Below are 20,000 nucleotides of genomic sequence, written 5' to 3'. Positions count from 1 at the left end.
ACTATTTCACTGACTCGGGCTCCCGAGGCGAGAGCAAAAAGGAAGATAACTTTTTGAGTCAGGTCTTTCAGAGGGCACGAATCATTGTCCAGGCTAGAAGCAAAATGGAGCACCTTGTCCAGGGACCCTGAGATAGGTTTTGGTGGAGGTGCTGGGCGTAGTCTAGCGCATGCCTTTGGCAGTTTATTGAAGATATCACTTGACAGATCAATCTGGAAGGCGTATAGGAGTGGTCTAGTCAAGGCCGATTTACAAGTGGAAATCGTGTTGGCCGCTAAGCCTTGTCCATGAAGGTGAATGAAGAAGGACATGCAAAAATCAATGGTGATTTCCGTAGGATTTTTTGCCTTGACGAAGGAAACCAACTTTTTCCAGGAAGATTCGTACTGCCTTCTGGTAGAATCTGTCTTGTACTCCTCGAGGAAGTCTAAGCTTTTCTTCGAGATGCCAAACCTTTTCTTTGTGGCTAAGGAGAGAAAATCATGATATGAAGGTCCCTGACTTTCAGTGATGAAGCAAAGACAGTCGACTTCTGTACTTGTTGAGAGAGGACTGGGTCCGGTAGGGGAATGAGCGTGGGCTGCAGCTTCAGGACCAGGGGATACCAATTACTCCGGGGCCAATTGGGAGCCACTAGGGCCGCTGTCCCTTTGAAGGCTCTCAGTTTGGATAGGACTTACAGCAAAAGGTTGGGAGGATGGAACAGGTAGATATTGGACCATCTGTTCCAATCCAGGGACATGGCGTCCACCGCTTCTGCCTTTGGGTCCTCGTACGAGGCCACATATCGAGGAAGTTGATTGTTGTCGCTCGTCGTGAAGAGATCGATCTGAAGTTCTGGGACTTAGTGAGAGATGAAGGAGAATGATCTTGCGTCCAGAGACCATTCCGACTCTATTGGGCTTGTCCTTGATAGAGCGTCCGCTGTCACGTTGTAGGTGAACTGCAGACAGGTGCCATTTCTTCCTTTCTGCCAAACGAAAAAGAGGGAGAAGCACCTGATTTATCTGGGGCGATCTCGAGCCCTGACGATTGAGACATCAGACTACCACCGAGTTGTCTAGAGTCAGACGGATGGGGATCGAGAGAGGTGGGGAGAGTTTCTTCAGGGTGAGAAGAACCGCCATGGCCTCCAAGATGTTGATGTGAAACGTCTTGAATAGGGGAGACCATGTTCCTTGAACCTGCTGTTGGTGGGAGTGACCTCCCCAACCCTCCAGTGAAGCGTCCGTGTGGATGTTGATCGATGGAGGCGGGTATTGAAGAGGGATGAACCTTTTCAGGGCCTTTGCTTCTGACCCCGGCTTTAAAAGTGAACGAAGTCTGTTCGGAAGCCATCTCTTCAGATCTCTTCAAGCGATGGATGTGAATCGTCTCCAGACTCCCGCAGCATCCTTTAGCTGTGCGCTAAGCACTGGGTTTGTCACTGAGGCGAACTGTAGAGAGCCTAGAACTTTTTCCTGTTGTCGTCTTGAGATCCGTCTGGATTTTAAAAGCCTTCTGACAGACCCTGCTATTTCCTTCCTTTTTTTCTGTGGAATGGAAAGGCGGTGTGACTGAAGGTCCCAATGGATTCCCAACCATTGGAACTTCTGAGCTAGAGAGAGGCGAGATTTCTCGGTGTTTATCTTGAAACCCAGATGCTCCAGGAACTGGGTGACTTTGTTGCAGGCTCTCAGACAATCTTTGGGCGATGTCGACCAGACTAGCCAGTCGTCTCGGTAGGTCATCACTTGGACGCCCTGAAGACGTAACTGTTGGACGATTGCGTCTGCCAGCTTGGTGAAGATTCATGGAGCCACGTTGAGCCCGAAGGGCATGGCCCTGACGGCGTAACTTTTTTTTGGAGTCGAAATCCTAGGTAGGAGGAAGCGTAGAGATTCATTGGAATGTGCCAGTAGGCATCCGCCAGGTCTATGGAGACTGTGTAGGCCCTGTGAGGCAGAAGGGTCCTTATCTGTTGCAGAGTCAGCATCTTGAATTTGTTGTTCGCAATAAACTTGTTGAGAGGGGACAAGTCTAGAATAACTCAGAGTTTGTTTGAGTCTTTCTTGGGAACACAAAAGAGTCTCCCTTGGAACCTGGTTGACTTTACCCTCCTGATCACCTTCTTGTTCAAGAGTTCCAGGACATATTTCTTCCAGGAGGGGGTGACTGTTGGGAGAATTGCTGGAAGGATGGGGGTGGCTGAATCCAGCTCCAGCCCAGTCTTTTCTTGACGATGCTGTGTGCCCAAGGATCGAAGGTCCAACGATCCTGGAATTGGCGGAGTCTTCCTCCCACCGGAATCACTTCATTGCTTCTGGTGTCCCAAGGGTTTGCCACCTCGGCCGCTAGCTCCCCTTCCTCCTCTGGAGGGACGGCGAGAAGAATCTCTGCCGGAGCTTCTGCCTGAGCCCCTACCTCTGGGACGAAAGGTAGTAGAATGTTGCTCATAGGCAGGGGTGAAGACCGGTGACTGCGACAACACCGGCTGGGGGACCAGTTGAAAGGTCTGCTGTGGCTGTGTGGCCACATGTGGAGTAGCGGAACCCGGAAACTGACGTCTCGGTTGACGTTGCTGGGGTCTAGGTTTTGAGGATTTCCTCTTAGGCTGAGGGCCATCGTCCTGAAAGGACTTCCTCTATCGGGACATGCCCCACTTGTGGAGAAGGTTTCGGTTCTCCGTGGCAGCTTTGTCCACTATCTCTTTCACCAAGGCGGAAGGGAAGAGATGTTTGCCCCAGATGTTGGAGGAAATCAGTTGAACTGACTACCAGCTAAATCAGGTTCTAGTTTCCCTACCGTGAAAGTAAGCTGGACGTCTTTCTAGTACCTGTCATCGGGGGGAAGAGTGAAGGAGAAGGGTCTGCACTCCTCCAGTGCAGGGCAAGGCTTCCCTTCCTCCACAGCCTTCATGACCGCTTGGAAGGCCTTTTCAATGAAGGGGGAGGTCGCAGTAGCTGGAGCAACAAAGGTTGGATGCTTATTGCTCAGCGCTGGCATCTTGGAGTTTGTGAAACCCCGACTCTTCACTGCTAGAGCTAGCATAGCTTGGGCCTTCGCGAGATCGAACACTATCACTTCCTTAGGTTCGGTCTCTTCTTTTGAGGCTGGTTCGGACCTGAGCCGGATGTAACAGTCGGGATAAGCCTCGAAGTTTGGGAAGAATTCCACTTCTTCCAGAAGAATAGAGCCAACCCTTCCACTTATGAAGATTTTGCCAGTAGTGATTGGCATATGCTAGGCGTATCTCCAAGTGTTAGCTTCCGAGCAGGTGGGGACGTCCTTAACAGAAATCTTTTTCGGTTGTTTGAAGCCGACGAGAGTCGTCCGGAATTGTTCCTGGGTCTCTCTCAGCTTCTTGTCCATGAGGGCATCAAGCATTCTGAAGATCTCTTGAGTGGCCGATGGAAGAGGGTACGGGGTGGCAGAAGTCGAAGGAACAGGTTCCTCGGATGGCACTGGAGTTGCTGGGGGAGCTGGAGCGATCTCGTTTCTTCGAGTCAGGGTATTCCACCTGATCATCCTCATAGTCAAGCTCTTCGCCCATGAGGTTCTTTTCCGTCTCTTCAAACACCTCCGACATACGATCCACGTTGTCGGAATCAAGATGGCACTCACGCATGGACTGTGCCATGACGATGTCGGGTTCGACCACTATTTGGACGTTGTGAATTTGTTCTCGAGGGACCACCGAGTCCTTGGATGCTTTCGGTAAAAGCAAAGCCCTCAAATCTTCATTGGGAAGATACGGTCCAGAGACGTTCTTTTGGAAGCCTTGCACCCATTTGCGTAGCTTCTCTCTAGCGATGTCCCTTACCTCCGTGGTAGGAGGATCGTTGAACGCCTCATCGAGAAGACTCTTGCAGACTGAACAGTTCTACGGATCCAAGAATTTAAGGTCGCCTTTCTTGGCGGCGCAGGGGGTGTGGGTCCGGCACGCCTTGTGCCCGTAGAAGTCCTGGCGCTTAACTCCACAGAAGTTGCTTTCACACTTCACATACTCCTCCTGTAAAAGAAAGAGATCATGAGTACATGGAAGGCATAAGAATGACTTACATTACTCTAGACTTAAGAATAACTTAATCTATAATAGCATATTGATGTTCAAGATTAATGAGCAGGAAGGGAAGTAGATAGACACATACTTGTGAATCCCGCCCAGTCGGTTACTGTAACCTTATCCGTAGACAATTCCTTTGGACCCGAGGGTCTCAAATGAGGGAAAATCCGTATGGATGAGCCAAGCTAGGCTTCATAAAAAGGAATTGCCCGCAGAGTGTAAAAGGATCTGAGACCCCTCAGAGCCTTAGGGGAGAGGGGAAAATAGGATAAACCCCTTAGTATAATGTAGGTTCCGGCAATCCACTGCACTGAGATGCACAGAATATGCTGGAAATGTTATAATGTGCAATCAAACAGCATAGCCACTATATTAGTTGGTATAACAATACCTATATGGAGGTGGCCAGGCTATCTGGCTGTATCAGATTGACTGCCGGCATGTTGCCGGAAGCCGAGGAAGGGGTACATGTCCCTTAGTGCCTCATTAGGGGGCACCGGCAGACCGACGGCATGCCGGTGGCCGGTCCTGCAGGGTGGAAAACATTAAGGAAGACACAATGAGCAACCGAGATGGACAATCCCATATTGGTGACCGCCGGCACAGCGGCAGATCGCCGGAAGAGACGGCAGGCGCCGGCAGCCGAAGGCTGACGGTATGGTGAACCTTATATCAATTCATAAGATATATATATAAAGGGCGGATACCTAGACTGCTGGCAATCACTGCCGGCAGGTGGGCGGCAATCTCCGGCAGTCGGCCGGCTGTCGCTAGGTAAATATAAGGGGTGGGATGTCGGCGGAATGTTGACGGAAGGCGGCAGCCTCCGGCAGGAGGTAAGCTGACGTCAGAGAGGGGAGGTATCTTATGAATAGAGGTCACCTGAGGTAGTGGCGGTTATTGCCGGCAGTAGAGGCGGCAAGGGACCGGCACCATGATAGAGAGATAGAAAAGTAAGGAGGGATGGGAGGGGTAATATCCTATACCCCTCCGGCATCCCTCCGGAGAGAGTGCACTCATGATAGGAGTAGGTACTCCTAACATCCGGCGGCAGTGGGCCGACAGACGGCCGGGAGCCTGAGGTAACCCAAGGGAGGGATAGAGAGCACTCAAAGAGGGGGAATCCTCCGCCGGCAGGACCGCCACCGGCAACCACCCTTATAGAACCCTATGAAGGGTATGTGTACCAGAGCGACCAGGTCAGCAGGAAAACAAGGTTAGCCCTAACACTCCACCCAAGGAAGGAGTTTTAGGACCGAGGACAGGGGTGTGTAGGCAGGCCTCCTCCAAAGGGATAGAGTTGGGAGGGAGAAGTATGGGTATTTCTTAAATGGGTAGACTCGGTATGAGAGAGGCCACTAAGGCAAGGGAGAACACTCCCTAGGATAGGTAGCCCAGATCAGGTACAGTACTAGTGTACTGTCCTAAACTATAAAAGCCAGAGTCTGCCCACAGAGCTTAACCTAGATTAGGAGGACCAACTCCTAGGCTAGGAAAGCCTGGAAAGACACATCGGTAGTTGCAGGGAGGAAGGAGTAACACAACCAAGTGCAACTGGGAAAGAGCAGAGCCCTTCCTAATGTCTCAGGCGTGACCCTAAGGGGGGTTCATTCCCTTAGGGTAGGCTGAGAAGCGATAAATACTCCGGGTGAAAACAAGATTCCCCCTATTATAGAATAAGGGAAAAGCAAGGCTACCCAGAGGGAATTACCCGAAGGTAAGGGGAATAGGAAGCATACAAGGGTTCCTACATTATGTTAGGAGGGGGTTAGTACACAAACCAACTCAGTCCCTTGTATGGTCCCCGAAGGCAAAAACACTTACATCACAGTAACTAGCATGTTTAATAATGCCAAAATCTTCATAACTTAACTTAGGAACACTGATATATATCATGCATGAAAGTGAGCACTAGGCTGTCAAGCCTTGGGGCTAGGCTAGCAATCTAGTATAGGGTCGATCAACGACCGTAGTCTAACGAGCGCTAAAACATGATATAATGATTTCCTAGCTATGAAGACTAAATAACTAAAAATATTAATTAGTTAAAGGATCGGAGAAGGCTGTTCTGGCTAACTAAATAAAGCATGCAACGTGAACAGCGACGCCATCATGGCGCGTTCGGTATCGGCACAGCTCCACCACAAAACACAATACTTTAGGAAAAATAGAAGTTACTTTATGGCCAGAGCTTATTTAAACAATACTAGGACCTGGTACTCAGCTTTCCAGAAGAAGGCGAGGCTGAAGGTTGCGACATAACGGCGATATAAGCAGATAAAAGAGGCACTTGGGAAAAATCCGACTTAGCGTAGGAGCTACAGGCGAAAAGATGGGGACGGATGTGACCTCATTTAGCAATGGCGCCCGTTTGTTTACGTCTCGAGTACCAAAAGTAGCCATGGATGAGAGTAACTTTGGAACGGCTCCTCAGTTACTCAGCCACTTTTCCATATCGAGGTGTTAACTCTATATGGGGTGCAGATAGCTATGAGACTTGTTCATACATGCGTCCCCTGTTGATATGCGATATCCTAGAGGGAAACCTTTAGGGTACTCGCACCAGAAGTTAGAAATCTTTGATAACCTGGGAATATCCACTGTAGTTAAATATACCCTAGGAAGTTACTGAAGGAACCTTCCATCAGGACGACATGGCTTGAGCCACCCCCCCCCCAAAAAAAAAAAAATATATATATATATATATATATATATATATATATATATATATATATATATATATATATATATATATATATATATATATATATATATATATATATACATATACGAGGTCCATTCAAAAAGTATCCGACCTTGGTCCATAAAGAAAAAAAACTCTACATTTGAAATTTGTTTATTCAATCACCTTCAAAGTACTCCCCTTGGGAGTGCAAACACTTTTCCCACCGGTGCTGCCACTGCTGGTAACATTCGGATGCTGTAAAGCTCTGCTGTCTTTTTTCTAATAATTTCCCCTCTCGACTCCAAACGCTTACCTTACAGGGTTGTTTTCAGTTTAGGGAACAGCCAGAAGTCAAAAGGTGCCATGTCCGGAGAGTAGGGATGATTCCGAACAAGTGGAGTGATTTTTTTTGTCCAGATAAGCTTGGATAAGGTGGGCAGAATGAGCAGATGCATTATCATGGTGCAGTTGCCAGGTTCGCGCCGCCCACATTTCTGATCCTGTGCTTATTCCTACTTCTTCAGTAATTTCGTTGATGGTTATACGACGGTTGTCCTCCACTATTTGACAAACATTTTCGCTGAATTCTTCGATTCTGCTGGTGGATGGCCTGCCTGACCGTGGCTTGCTCTCAACTGAGGTTTGTCCATGCTTTAAGCGATTATACCACTCCTTTATCTGTGTTATTCCCATGGCTTTATCGCCATAGGCTTGCTTAATCTTCCGGATAGTTTGCACTTGTGTATCACCAAGCTTGTAGCAGAACTTAATGCAGTAGCGCTGCTCGATGTGCTCCGACATGTTGTGTAAGGACGAAAATCCGACGAGCTTGTGCTGGATGTCTGCACTCTAGCCCTCACAGGCGGGTACTGCCCCACACTAAAAATTTTAAAATTTACACACATGTGCAGTAAGAGTGCTGTCAACTCCCACAAAACTAATTAGCTGATGGTTGAATTATTTTTCCTTTTATGAACCAAGGTCGGATACTTTTTGAATGGACCTCGTATATATATATATATATATATATATATATATATATATATATATATATATATATATATATATATATATATATATATATATATATACATATATATATATGTATATATATATATATATATATATATATATATATATACATATATATATATATATATATATATATATATATATATATATATATATATATATATATATATATATATATATATATATATATTTATATATATATATATATATATATATATATATATATATATATATATATATATATATATTTATATATATATATATATATATATATATATATATATATATATATATATATATATATATACATATATATGTATATATATATATATATATATATATATATATATATATATATATATATATATATATATATATATATATATATATATATATATATATATATATATATATATATATATATATATATATATATATATATATATATATATATATATGTATGTATATATATGTGATTGTCTATCACTAACTCACAATTATAATAAAAACCGCCGTCGCCTCCTCAGACTTGTTTCGGAGAGATCATGCCCATCTTGCCCTGAAAGGTGGTGGATGTTTAAACAACCAAGACATCGTTAGGATGGTTCGAGTGTGTGAAGGAGGAAAATTGCCAATAAAACTGAAGCAAGTGAGATGATGAATGAAATATAGATCAAAAGAGAGGGAGAACTCTTTTCTTTTATTCTTTTAAGAAATGTAATCGAATATCATTTGGAAACAAATTCTTCAGCAGATATTATCAAAACTTCTTATTTAATTTTTCTAATCCTTTTTTCTGTGTGAAATCTTAATTATCGGTGGAAATGACTATTCAAATTAACATTTTCCACATAGAAATGTCATTTATTAGCATTTCAATAACAGTTCCCTCAGCCCCCCCCCCCCACACACTATTTCACACAAACACACACATGCATACATACACACTGAGCATAATATATGTAGGATCGAATAACGATAATTTCAAATACCAATCACCAAACATTGATATATGGCTTTTGTTCAAAATTTCGAGGTTGATAACGTTTAAAAATATGTGTTGATTTCATTGTTTTTATTTGGTTTCGTTCATGAGTGACTTAGCTTGGTGTGGTTGGGGTCAGCTTTTGTGTCGTGTCATGGGATACTTGGCTTGGACCTCGCAACCATATGCTTAGAGAAAATAGTTTTATTTTCTATATCAAATACATTAATTTAAGGTTGGTGATTTTAAGTGCATCAGTCAATATAATTGATGCTGTTTCAAAAATGATTGGTGAAAATAAAGTGTTCAGTGGTGCATTATCATATTAACAGGTGTAGTATATAGGATGTAGGGTATGAAAAAATACATTGTTTAGACAAATTATCTAGGAAAATTACTCACCGAGCAGGTCGCGCAGTGAGATTCCTTTCTGGTTATTGGGCCGGTCTGTCCACCACAGGAGTGCCTCACTAGTTGACTGGGATGGGGAGAACTTAATGGTTGAGCCCTCCTTGGACTCCAGGTCCCATTGGACTTTGCGGATCCGGAGCCTGTCATGCAGCACCAGTTTCTCCAAGTACACTAGGTGCCCCACTAGTCTCTGCCATTCTACTAAGGGTTTTGCATCTCCCTCAGGAGCGGTGCAGTGACCTTGTCTAGGTGGTCGAGACATTCCCGGTCGGGGAATGCCCTGGCTTCACTTGTGTACATTTCCTTCCCTAGGTACACCATTCTCGTTGACGGGGACATCTGAGACTTCTCCCAATTGAAGACGACCCCAAACTCCTCGCAGAATGCCAGGAGCTCGTCCCTCTGTTTCATCAATACTTCCTTTGAGAAGGAAAGAAGCAACCAGTCGTCCAGGTACCGCAAGAGTCTGATGCCCCTCTTGTGAGCCCACTGGGAGACCAGGGTAAAGACTCTGGTGAAGATCTGCTGTGCAGTGGACAGCCCGAAGCAGAGGGTCTGGAACTGGAGGACGTCGTTCCCACACTTGACTCAGAGGAACTTCCTGCTGGCTGGATGTACCGGGATCTGGAAATAAGCATCCTTCAGGTCCAAGGACAGCATATAATCCCTTTCTCTGATGGTTGCCAAGACAATCCAGGGTGTCTCCATTCTGAAGGATGTCTTGTGGATGAACGCATTGAGGGAGGAAAGGTATATTACTGGCCTCCAGCTGTCCTTGGCCTTCTCCACTAAGAAGAGGCGACTAAAAAAGCCTATTGTCTCCCTATCTGCCTTCTTTAGGGCCCCCTTTCACAGCATCTCCTCCATCTTCTCTTCCTGTGCTCTCCTCCGTAGGTGATCTTTTGGCTTGAGGGAGGGGGCGTCCCACCCTTTGATGAGAGGGGGAAAGTGGCCCTGGAAGGGGATGCGGTAGCCTTCCCTCAGGACTTGAATAGCTAAAGGTCGGCCCCGTGTTTTGCCCAGGTCCACCACTTCTGTGATAGGCAACCTACAACCGTGGAGTCTAAAGAGACGTGGAGTCTCTCTTCCTATCTCCTCCTGGAGAAACGGCTTTAGGGGGGGTCTGCAGCAGATGGAAGGTTTGGTGCGGCAGGAGCTGACAGTGGAGGGGCCCCCCAAGGAAGGCCGTGTTGCTTATGTCCATCCTCTCATCAAAGGTTCTGCCTGAAGCTGAGCTGGCTGAGATTGGTACAGCGGCCCAGGGCAGGAGTGTCTGGGGCGAGGCCTGGTAGGCTTCCCATAGGTGGCCCTTTGAAGAATGGCAACTTGGTTAGCCCTATATTACTTCTCAGCAATTAGATCCTCTGAGAAGAGAGACTCTCCCGACACTGTAGAGTTCCTGAGAAGATGGGGTTCCCTATCTGGAATCTTCCTGGGAAGCCAGGAACTCACTATGAGCCCACAGCTCTGAGTGAGTTCTTAGGGACCCAAACCACTTCATCCAAGGCAACCTGGACCCCATGGTCGTGAGATGGAGAGATCCTGCAGATCACATGGGGACGCTAGGAGCCACACTGCTCGCTGGGGTCTTGCTTCGTCGGCGCTTGTTTCTACCCAAAAAACCTGTTTCTGCAGGAGTGTCTCGAGGAGGATCTACAGGTCCTGGCCCGATGGCTCTTGAAGGGTGAGACTATCTCTACAGACGGTGACCTGGACCTACGACTCTTCTGGCCATAGTCCTCCGTCCTGTTCTAACGAGGAGAAGAGAGGTCCCTCGTCCTCTGGGCTGGAATAATTTCGGTGACGGGCCTGTCTACCTTTGACAACTACACTGGCTGGCCAAGCACAGACCAGAACGACTAAGGATCCCTATGGGGAGACATTAAGGGGTTGATGGGGGGGGGGTCCCCATCCAGGAGTTCCACTGCTGTCCGGGGAACTAGAGAAACACTCATGAAACGACAACGATGGTGGAGGAGTGGCTACTCTACTTATATGGCCTGTGTGGGCCCACGTGATCTAGAGAGGCTGTCCGTGAAGTGGCCTGGGCACCCACGTGACCTCTTGAGGCAGCCAAGACAGCTGGGAGTCCTATGTGGTCCAGCATGGCCGCCCTTGTGACATCCTTGGTCCCCACGTAGTTCGTTGAGGCAGCCAAGGTGGCTGGAAAAGCTACGTGGTCCAGCGCAGCTGCCTGCGAGACAGCCTGGGCACCCACATGTCCCTTCGAGGCAGACGAGGCAGTTATTAGGCATACGTGGTTCAGCTAGGTCACCCCCGAAACGGTCTGGGCTTCCATGTGGCCCGTTGAGGCACACGAGATGGCTGGAAGACCTACATGGTACAACGAAGGCAAGAGAGAACCTGCGGCCGCAGCTATCTTGGTTAACACTTCTCTCAAAGGCGAGCCTTAAGGCCCAAAAGTTCCCAAACGACATCCAAACTCTCATCTACGGACTGCTTTTGGGAAGCCGAAGGCTACAAGGTCGACATTGTTCCTCCTGTCGAAGGAAAATCGGCTGTTCCCTTGGGCGAACCAAGGTTAACATAAGGAATCGGAGGGCTCCGGTCGATGATGCCCTTGACAAAGACCCTGAAACCCTACTTCCCTTCGAAGGAGAGCAGTCTTTCTTGGACTTCTTCTTCTTTGTCGACACCACAGTCCATTGCCAGTCAGGTCACATAACACATTCAGGACAGGTGTCCTCACGAACACAGACTCGACCCCGAAATGAAGTGCACAATGAGTGAGGATCTATCTCCACGTATGAGAAAAAAGCCCTACAGGACTTATCACAAACACCCGGAAAACAACGTTTCACACGCCCAAACTTCATGCTGAATGGAAAGCAAGTAACACAATCACAAACACAACGTGAGAAGGAAACTCGGAGCGAAACACAAAGGAAACAAAGGTCCGATACGAGATGAGATAATCCCCCAGATCTCCTAAGGAAGTTCTAATTAATTATATCGCAACGGATATATATATATACATATATATATATATATATATATATATATATATATATATATATATATATATATATATATATATATATATATATATATATATATATATATATATATATATATATATATATATATATATATATATACAATATATAATGTATAAGGTTGTGAAAGGATAAGGGAAAACTGTTGGAGTTTGTACTTTCGTCCTACTGATATTAACAGATTATTTGGTGGAAACTGAACAAGCCTATCGGTCAGTTCACATGTAATTATTATTGCCCATCTTATATCCTGACTTATGCCTTATCGGAGTTAATGTATCGAGATACAATAAGGACCAAGACGTGTCTTTCATATCCTACTAAAAACTATCTTATGGTAGCAGAGCTTTGGCACTGACCACAGTGCCTAGAGTATACTTGAAATCAAGAATTATCTGCAAGATAGGGAATGAGAAAATGTTCAACAGGTGAATTCTACGAATGGAGGTTTCGTGGTAAAAGTGAAGAATCCGAACTGTAATGGCGTGAGACTTAAAAAGATTATTTTACTTATTGTTGAATATAATCTTCTTCTGCTAGCGTGCTTTTTTTTCCCCATTGGCCCGTGAAACTCGGACTCTGAATTGATTCTTATTGAAAGGAGGAGATTAACCAGCCCAATGACTCAAACTTGAGTCTTACTGAGATGGACAAGTTAAGATTGGGAAGAAAAAATATTATCTATACTAATGTTAAGCGAGTTAATAAAGTAAAATATATATTGATTGTAAAGGATAAAGGTATATAAATTGAGGTAAAACTATGTGATACATATAAATTTAAATATCTATAAAACCTACGTTTCTTAAAAAGAGTTAAAATCATAAAAATAGGAATATTCTCAGTGTGATAAAAGGTCAATAAAACCTTTCTCAAAATAAAACCATTCTCTCTCTCTCTCTCTCTCTCTCTCTGTCTCTCTCTCTCTCTCTCTCTCTCTCTCTCTCTCTCTCTCTCTCTCTCTGTCTCTCTCTCTCTCTCTCTCTCTCTCTCTCACAGGAACTCTACAGTCACTAAAAATATTACTATAGTGGAAATAAAGTCACACTCATTGCCCTTGGATACTGCTTCACAAGATGTTCACATCAAATACCCATATGTCAGTTTTGTGTGACCTATGTGCAGTGTAATCTGACTTCTCTCTTCCTTTCTCTTTGCAGTGACTATTCTGATAGATTCATTATTATTGTTATTATTATTATTATTATTATTATTATTATTATTATTATTATTATTATTATTATTATTATTATTATTATTATTATTATTATTTTTACAAGCTAAGCTATAATCTTAGTTGGAAAAGCAAGATGCTATAAGTGTAAAGATACTTGTGGTAGAATGATATTTATAATAGCTTCAAGTCTTCTATATTTTCAATTATTATCTTAAAAGTTATGCTGAGTAGTTATTGTCATTAATTGTATCATTGCCTCTAATTACTTTTATAACTAAGACACCCAGGAGAAGGGGTGCAGGTAAAATTCTGTTTTTTTCTTTCTTTCACTGAGTGAACTTTGCTGAACATCGACCTTACAAATTTCAGTTACAGAGTTAGTAAACAAAATTGGGAACAAAATAAACTCTCTTGAAGATTGCGGCCATGTAACCGTGGACTAGAACTTCACAATTTGGCTGTGGGTTGCGGAATCCATGAGTCCCTAAATCAGGCAGGAAGGGAACTCGGTTTAACACTGGTGTCCTCATAAATGGACACGTACCTCCTACCTCGTCTGAGGCACGAGTTGAGGAATTCATCCACTTTTCGTGTTTAAAGACAAAAGGGTATCTCCAACTGGACTCCTCTCCTCCTTCTTCTGGCGGCCAACTGTACCGCATTTCTTGAAGTTGATTAATTTTCTGTCACGTCACCACTGGGTATGGCGACCACGCCCCAAGCTGGAGGAGAAGGGGGAAACTTTCACTGTGTTTGCTGGTGATAGAAGAGCTCTCTTGCTACCTCGCAAGGGTTTAAATAGCCAATAGGATGTCACGTTTCGTGACTGTTCCTGTGTTTTATTGGTCCCCTCTTCTAACGTAATGTTAACGTCATTAATCGTGTTTGACAACTGTTTTACCCTTGACAAAAGGAAAGTAGCCTCTGAATAATCACAGTACAGTATATAAGCCCTTAGGCAAAGAAGAATATCTTTTTAATCTAAGTTTTGTTAGGTGTATGAGGACAAGGCAAACGTAGAAAGCATAGGCCAGCGGATTTGGTGTTTGTGTAGGCAAAAACAAAATGAGCCATAACCAGAGAAAGGGATCCAATGTTTTATTGTCTGGCAGGTGAAAGCGCACATTAACTCTCTTGCAATAGTATCTCAACGGTTGGCTGGTGCCCTTTCCAGCCAACTACCTAATCCACTGATCTTATCACTTGGAGGCTATAAAATGCTTCAATTTGGTTATATAATCTTTCACGGGTAGTGTAAAATTTTGCTTTATTGAATTTTCTTGAAGATTTAGCTGCATAATCTATTTACATTACCCATAATCCCAAAATGGGCAGGAATTCAACATACTTCTATATTTATCCCATGGGAGTATAAACTGTCAAGAAGCTATTTAGTTTTCAATACCATTTGATTGTTATGAGTGTAACACTTTAGGACTTTTATGTCATTTCTTGAATCAGTATAAATCACAAACTTATGATATTCTCTACGTTTAAAAGATTTAATAATCTCAAATGCTGATATTATGGCTGATAGTTTGGAGGTAAATACGAAAGCTATACTAGGGTATGAGACCTGACTGATTTTGTCTGAAAATACTGAAGTAAAACCAGCACTAATAGAAAATTTAAAACCATTAGTATGAATAGTATAATGGGGTCTTTTCCTTCGAATATGCTGCAAGGCAAGTTATTTATAGTGGTTAGAGTATGACTATATTTCTCAGTGAATGTTTCAGTAATGTGTTAACCACCCTTCAAACTGATCGAGTAAATTGGAGGTTGGAAACAAATGATGCTTTGAAGCAGCAATAAACCAGGTAGATACAAGATATGAAGTGTAAATTTTCGGACAATGTAAAAAATATTTTGGAAAAGAAGGCAAAAAATATTTTGCTTGCCGGATCATGGTTCGATTCCCGGCCGGTCTTAAGCTCTTGTCTTTGTGGGATTTCGCCTAGGGTTCTGATCCCGAGGTCGTTAAGAGAATCCAGACATTAATGTATCCAAAAAATATATGGCTTATTTGAATATGAAAAACACGTCTAAATGTGCGAAAAAAAAAATTATCATTAATCGAATGCCAAGTAACAAACTATTAATTAGCTACGATGGTGAAGATGGGTTGATTTCAATTCTAAGTACAAAACACCTAAATTCGATAGGTATAAGTATAGAAGAATTGTCATTGACTTTTATCTCTCTTCGTGGCCAAGTGGTAGACACTGTCTATACAAGCTTGCCGGACTAGGGTTCGATTCCCGGCCGGTTACAAGCTCTTGTCTTTGTGTGATTTCACCTGGGGCTCTGATCCCGAGGTCCTTAAGAGAATCCAGACATTAATGTATCCAAAAAATATATGGCTTATTTGAATATGAAAAACACGTCTAAATGTGCGAAAAAAAAAAATTATCATTAATCGAATGCCAAGTAACAAACTATTAATTAGCTACGATGGTGAAGATGGGTTGATTTCAATTCTAAGTACAAAACACCTAAATTCGATAGGTATAAGTATAGAAGAATTGTCATTGACTTTTATCTCTCTTCGTGGCCAAGTGGTAGACACTGTCTATACAAGCTTGCCGGACTAGGGTTCGATTCCCGGCCGGTTACAAGCTCTTGTCTTTGTGTGATTTCACCTGGGGCTCTGATCCCTAGGTCGTTAAGAGAATCCAGACATTAATGTATCCAAAAAATATAAAGCTTACTTGAATATATATATATATATATATATATATATATATATATATATATATATATATATATATATATATATCAGTGTATATGTATGATATATATATGTATATATTTACACACACACACACGCACACACACACACACACACACACATATATATATATATATATATATGTATATATATGTATATATATATATATATATATATATATATATATATATATATATATATATATATATATATATATATATATATATATATATATATATATATATATATATATATATATATATATATATATATATATATACAGGGTGTCTCAAAAAAATGTACTCACTCTTTGAATGACGAGAAAACCTTTATTTATGAACATAGAGCGAAATGAAATAGTATCGAATACATGAGACAAATGTTCAAATTGATGACTATTATAAATGTACTCAGTCTTCTTTTGTGTTGCAGATATCCTGAATTACTGAAGCTATGGCAGGAAATCAACTTAGTTCCGAAGAAAGAAAGTTCGTCCTGAAATGCTATTGGAAGACCGAAAACGCCACTGAAGTGCAACGCCGGTTCACAAATCAATTTGCAAAACCGCCAATAATGGTCATCAATTTGAACATTCGCAAACATGATTCTTCAAACACATTTGTCTCATGTATTCGATGCTATTTCATTTCGCTCTATGTTCATAAATAAAGGTTTTCTCGTCATTCAAAGAGTGAGTACATTTTTTTGAGACACCCTGTATATATATATATATATATATATATATATATATATATATATATATATATATATATATATATATATATATCCCCTTACATTCAAGAGGAAAGTGAGTATTCATATTCTGTTGAGAGGTGGAAACCCCAAGATGTTCACCCAGTCTCCCCTTACACATATCCCACTTGACAATATCCCTCCATCCAGACGACTACCTAAGAAGCTTATCTTTGCTCTAACGAAAAAAATCAAGTGAAAACTGATTGATTGATAAGTGATTCAATTGGATAAGAAACCCATGATCCTTGCCAAACAACTTTTGATATTTCTAATTCTGTTCTTTTGTTTACAGTGAAGGAGAGACGATGACTAACAGAACAGGTATTAAACTTCTGGCTATTATCATTCTCGGCATCTGTCTGATCATCAGTTTATGGACAATTTCTTTAGATTACAGAACAACTCCAGGTGAGAACCATTGCTACCAAGCAAGAACACCAATATGTTGCGACAAATCTTATCAGACGCTAAAATCAAACTAGAAATTTCTTTTTTAGCGGATTTTTGGGTGATTTCACCCTTTATGAATTTTATCACTTCAAACAATTGCGTTGATTGTATGTAGATGAAAGTGAACATATTGCAATCATCTGACGACTTTACATCAATTTCACTTACAAGCCAAAAACTCCTAAGAAGATAATACAAGCAAAAATTATTTCGTAGAAAATTAATTCCACTAAAAATTATCGTTTTTCATAAATGACTATTCATGATTTTCAATATAAAATAATGCTAAAACCCTCTAGGATTTCAATATATAACAAAGTAGTTCATTATATGTTCTAAGTTTCGTATCTTAATACCTGACAACAACTTGGAATCGGAATTCGAATTAAAAGTCCTATTTGTATAGACTGAAAAATTACAGTCTTTTAAAATGGTAAGAGAGGAGCCCCATCTGTAAAATGTAGCCTTTTGAAATGGAAGGAAATACATCGATTGTTACAGGGCACACCTACGTCCTAAATTCTAACATTCCACCAGTGAATAAAAAAACAAAAATCATTGATGGCCATACAGTAACGTAACTTTAGTAGAAAAATATACCAAATTCCAAGCTGTTCTTAAAGACCCTCTTAAAGAGAAAGCTAATTTAAATTAACGCTGTTCGGGAGAATTTGAGTAATATGATTCCAATCCATTTTACCGAAATATTTCAGAAGTCGATCCCAGCAAGACTGGGGAGATTTTGGTGCCCTGGAAGAAACAATACTGTGCCGATGATAGTGCATATTCCACAGGCAGTGATACTTTACAGCACATCCCCTCGATGCAAAGGTAATGGAAATGTTGTCTTTAGGAGTTAGGATGTTGAATTAAAAGAAAATAAAAATAAAGGAAAATATTCAAAGTATAAGGGCCGGGAAATTATTAATAAATCAAAAGAACAGAAAGGTTTTCTATTTGGAATTAAATTCAGAAAAAAAGGATTAATGGGCAAACGGTAGACTGAGGGACTTTTTTAAAGAAAAAAAAAAAAAGGAAAATCCTCGTGTTAATGAGTATCAAGTTGCAACGTTGGGTTTTAGACAAAGTGAAACGATTTCTATTATTATTATTATTATTATTATTATTATTATCATTATTATTATTATTATTATTATTATTATTATTATGATGATGATGATGATGATGATGATTATTATTATTATTATTATTATTATTATTATTATTATTATTAGTTTAACATCATAACAGGAATAATGAACAACAAGTCGGAAGCAAGCCTTGAGTAGATATTGATGCCCAATAAGATGTGTCATGTTAAAGGTTTTCAGATGATACTGTATAAATTGGGGACAGTGAAGGGAAACTGCAATAACATACAAGAAATTAAGTATTTTTAATAGAGAGAAGTTGTAAGTAAAGAAATATTATCCATGAATGTTGTGGAGATCGTGGTGAGTGGGAGGTAAGGGTAATCATTTCTTTAGGCTTTTAAATTCAAAGGGTTGGTTGAACCAGTTTACCTTTACGGACGAGGAATGTGAACACAAATCTGAACAGTGGTAAATGGTTGAAAACGTAACGACAAATTGTTTGAGTGGATTACATGGCATGAAAATGTCAGGATGGTTCAGTCAAAGAATGGAAAATGATAGTTTCAAGTACAGGTGAACACAGAAATTCCTAGTACACATCACTCTGAGGAAGTAGACCCTGTCATACCATTACCGAACAGAGTTTTTCTGTCCATAGCCACCTCGACCACTGATGCCCAGGAACGGATCCAGGGGGTTGGAGGTGGGGGGGGGGGGGTTGATGGTGGGATGCACCTTCCCCGGTCCTAGAAAGAAAAAATACACTCACACAGGTATATATATATATATATATATATATATATATATATATATATATATATATATATATATATATATATATATATATGAATTTGGTACGATTTTATTTCTGAAAAAAAAAAGGAATTTATAAATAGAAGTAGAGACGCCTATCAGCAGGTAATGATTACGGTGTTGCCACTCCTCGTATTTTCCTACTCCATCCAGTAATTTTGGATTGGATCTAGTAGTCTGATAGTAGTAGTAGTAGTAGTAGTGGTATTTTTTTTATTTAAAATCAGACAAATCCCTCCAACATCAGTGATTTACTCATATTTTCAGTCCATGATTAATTAACTGTAGTAATTAATGCAAAGGAAAATATGCACTCAATGTCAACTGATTTATGAATATCTAATCAGAGAAGAAGGTGGAATGGACGAATCATTATGGGAAAAGATGGATTTGTGTGAGAGGGTGTTATGTGAGATGCCCGTACATTTACGGGAATCAAACAAGTATAAGCACCGGCTACACCGTATCACCATACAATATAGAGTATTGTAAACGGTTACTGGGATAGGAGGGAGGTTCGTTATGGGATCAATGGGATAGGGGAAGGGTAAGGACCCCCTGCACTTATCCTAAGAGAGAGAGAGAGAGAGAGAGAGAGAGAGAGAGAGAGAGAGAGAGAGGTCCAAAATACACATGCTGTTTCTGTAATGAAATACTACTAGATTTGTCTGATTATAAAAACAAAAAATACTACTATTACTGCTACTACTAGACTACTAGATCTAATCCAAAAATACTGGATGGGGTAGGAAAATACGAGGAGTGCCAACACTGTAATCATTGCTTGCTGATAGGCGTCTTTT

The 20,000-nt window shown here is 41.5% G+C and overlaps 1 protein-coding gene across 3 annotated transcripts in view; it reads left to right on the top strand.

The window, feature by feature from the left end:
* The window catches only part of LOC137648610 (lactosylceramide 4-alpha-galactosyltransferase-like), a 135,858-nt gene that overhangs the window by 98,558 nt on the left and 17,300 nt on the right, over positions 1-20,000 (top strand). For 2 of the 3 annotated variants that reach the window (XM_068381538.1, XM_068381539.1), the window contains 2 exons: positions 17,133-17,248; positions 18,004-18,121. In XM_068381538.1, coding sequence (XP_068237639.1) covers positions 17,146-17,248; positions 18,004-18,121 — 221 coding nt within the window. In that variant the 5' untranslated portion in view covers positions 17,133-17,145. Of the gene's footprint in view, positions 1-17,132; positions 17,249-18,003; positions 18,122-20,000 lie in introns of those variants that run through there. The other variant, XM_068381540.1, reaches the window with a different exon arrangement.

This window comes from Palaemon carinicauda, chromosome 10 (genome assembly GCF_036898095.1).
Source record: "Palaemon carinicauda isolate YSFRI2023 chromosome 10, ASM3689809v2, whole genome shotgun sequence".
Taxonomy (NCBI): domain Eukaryota; kingdom Metazoa; phylum Arthropoda; class Malacostraca; order Decapoda; family Palaemonidae; genus Palaemon; species Palaemon carinicauda.
Note: the sequence above shows the minus strand (reverse complement) of the source record. Positions and strands in the feature narration are given on the sequence as shown.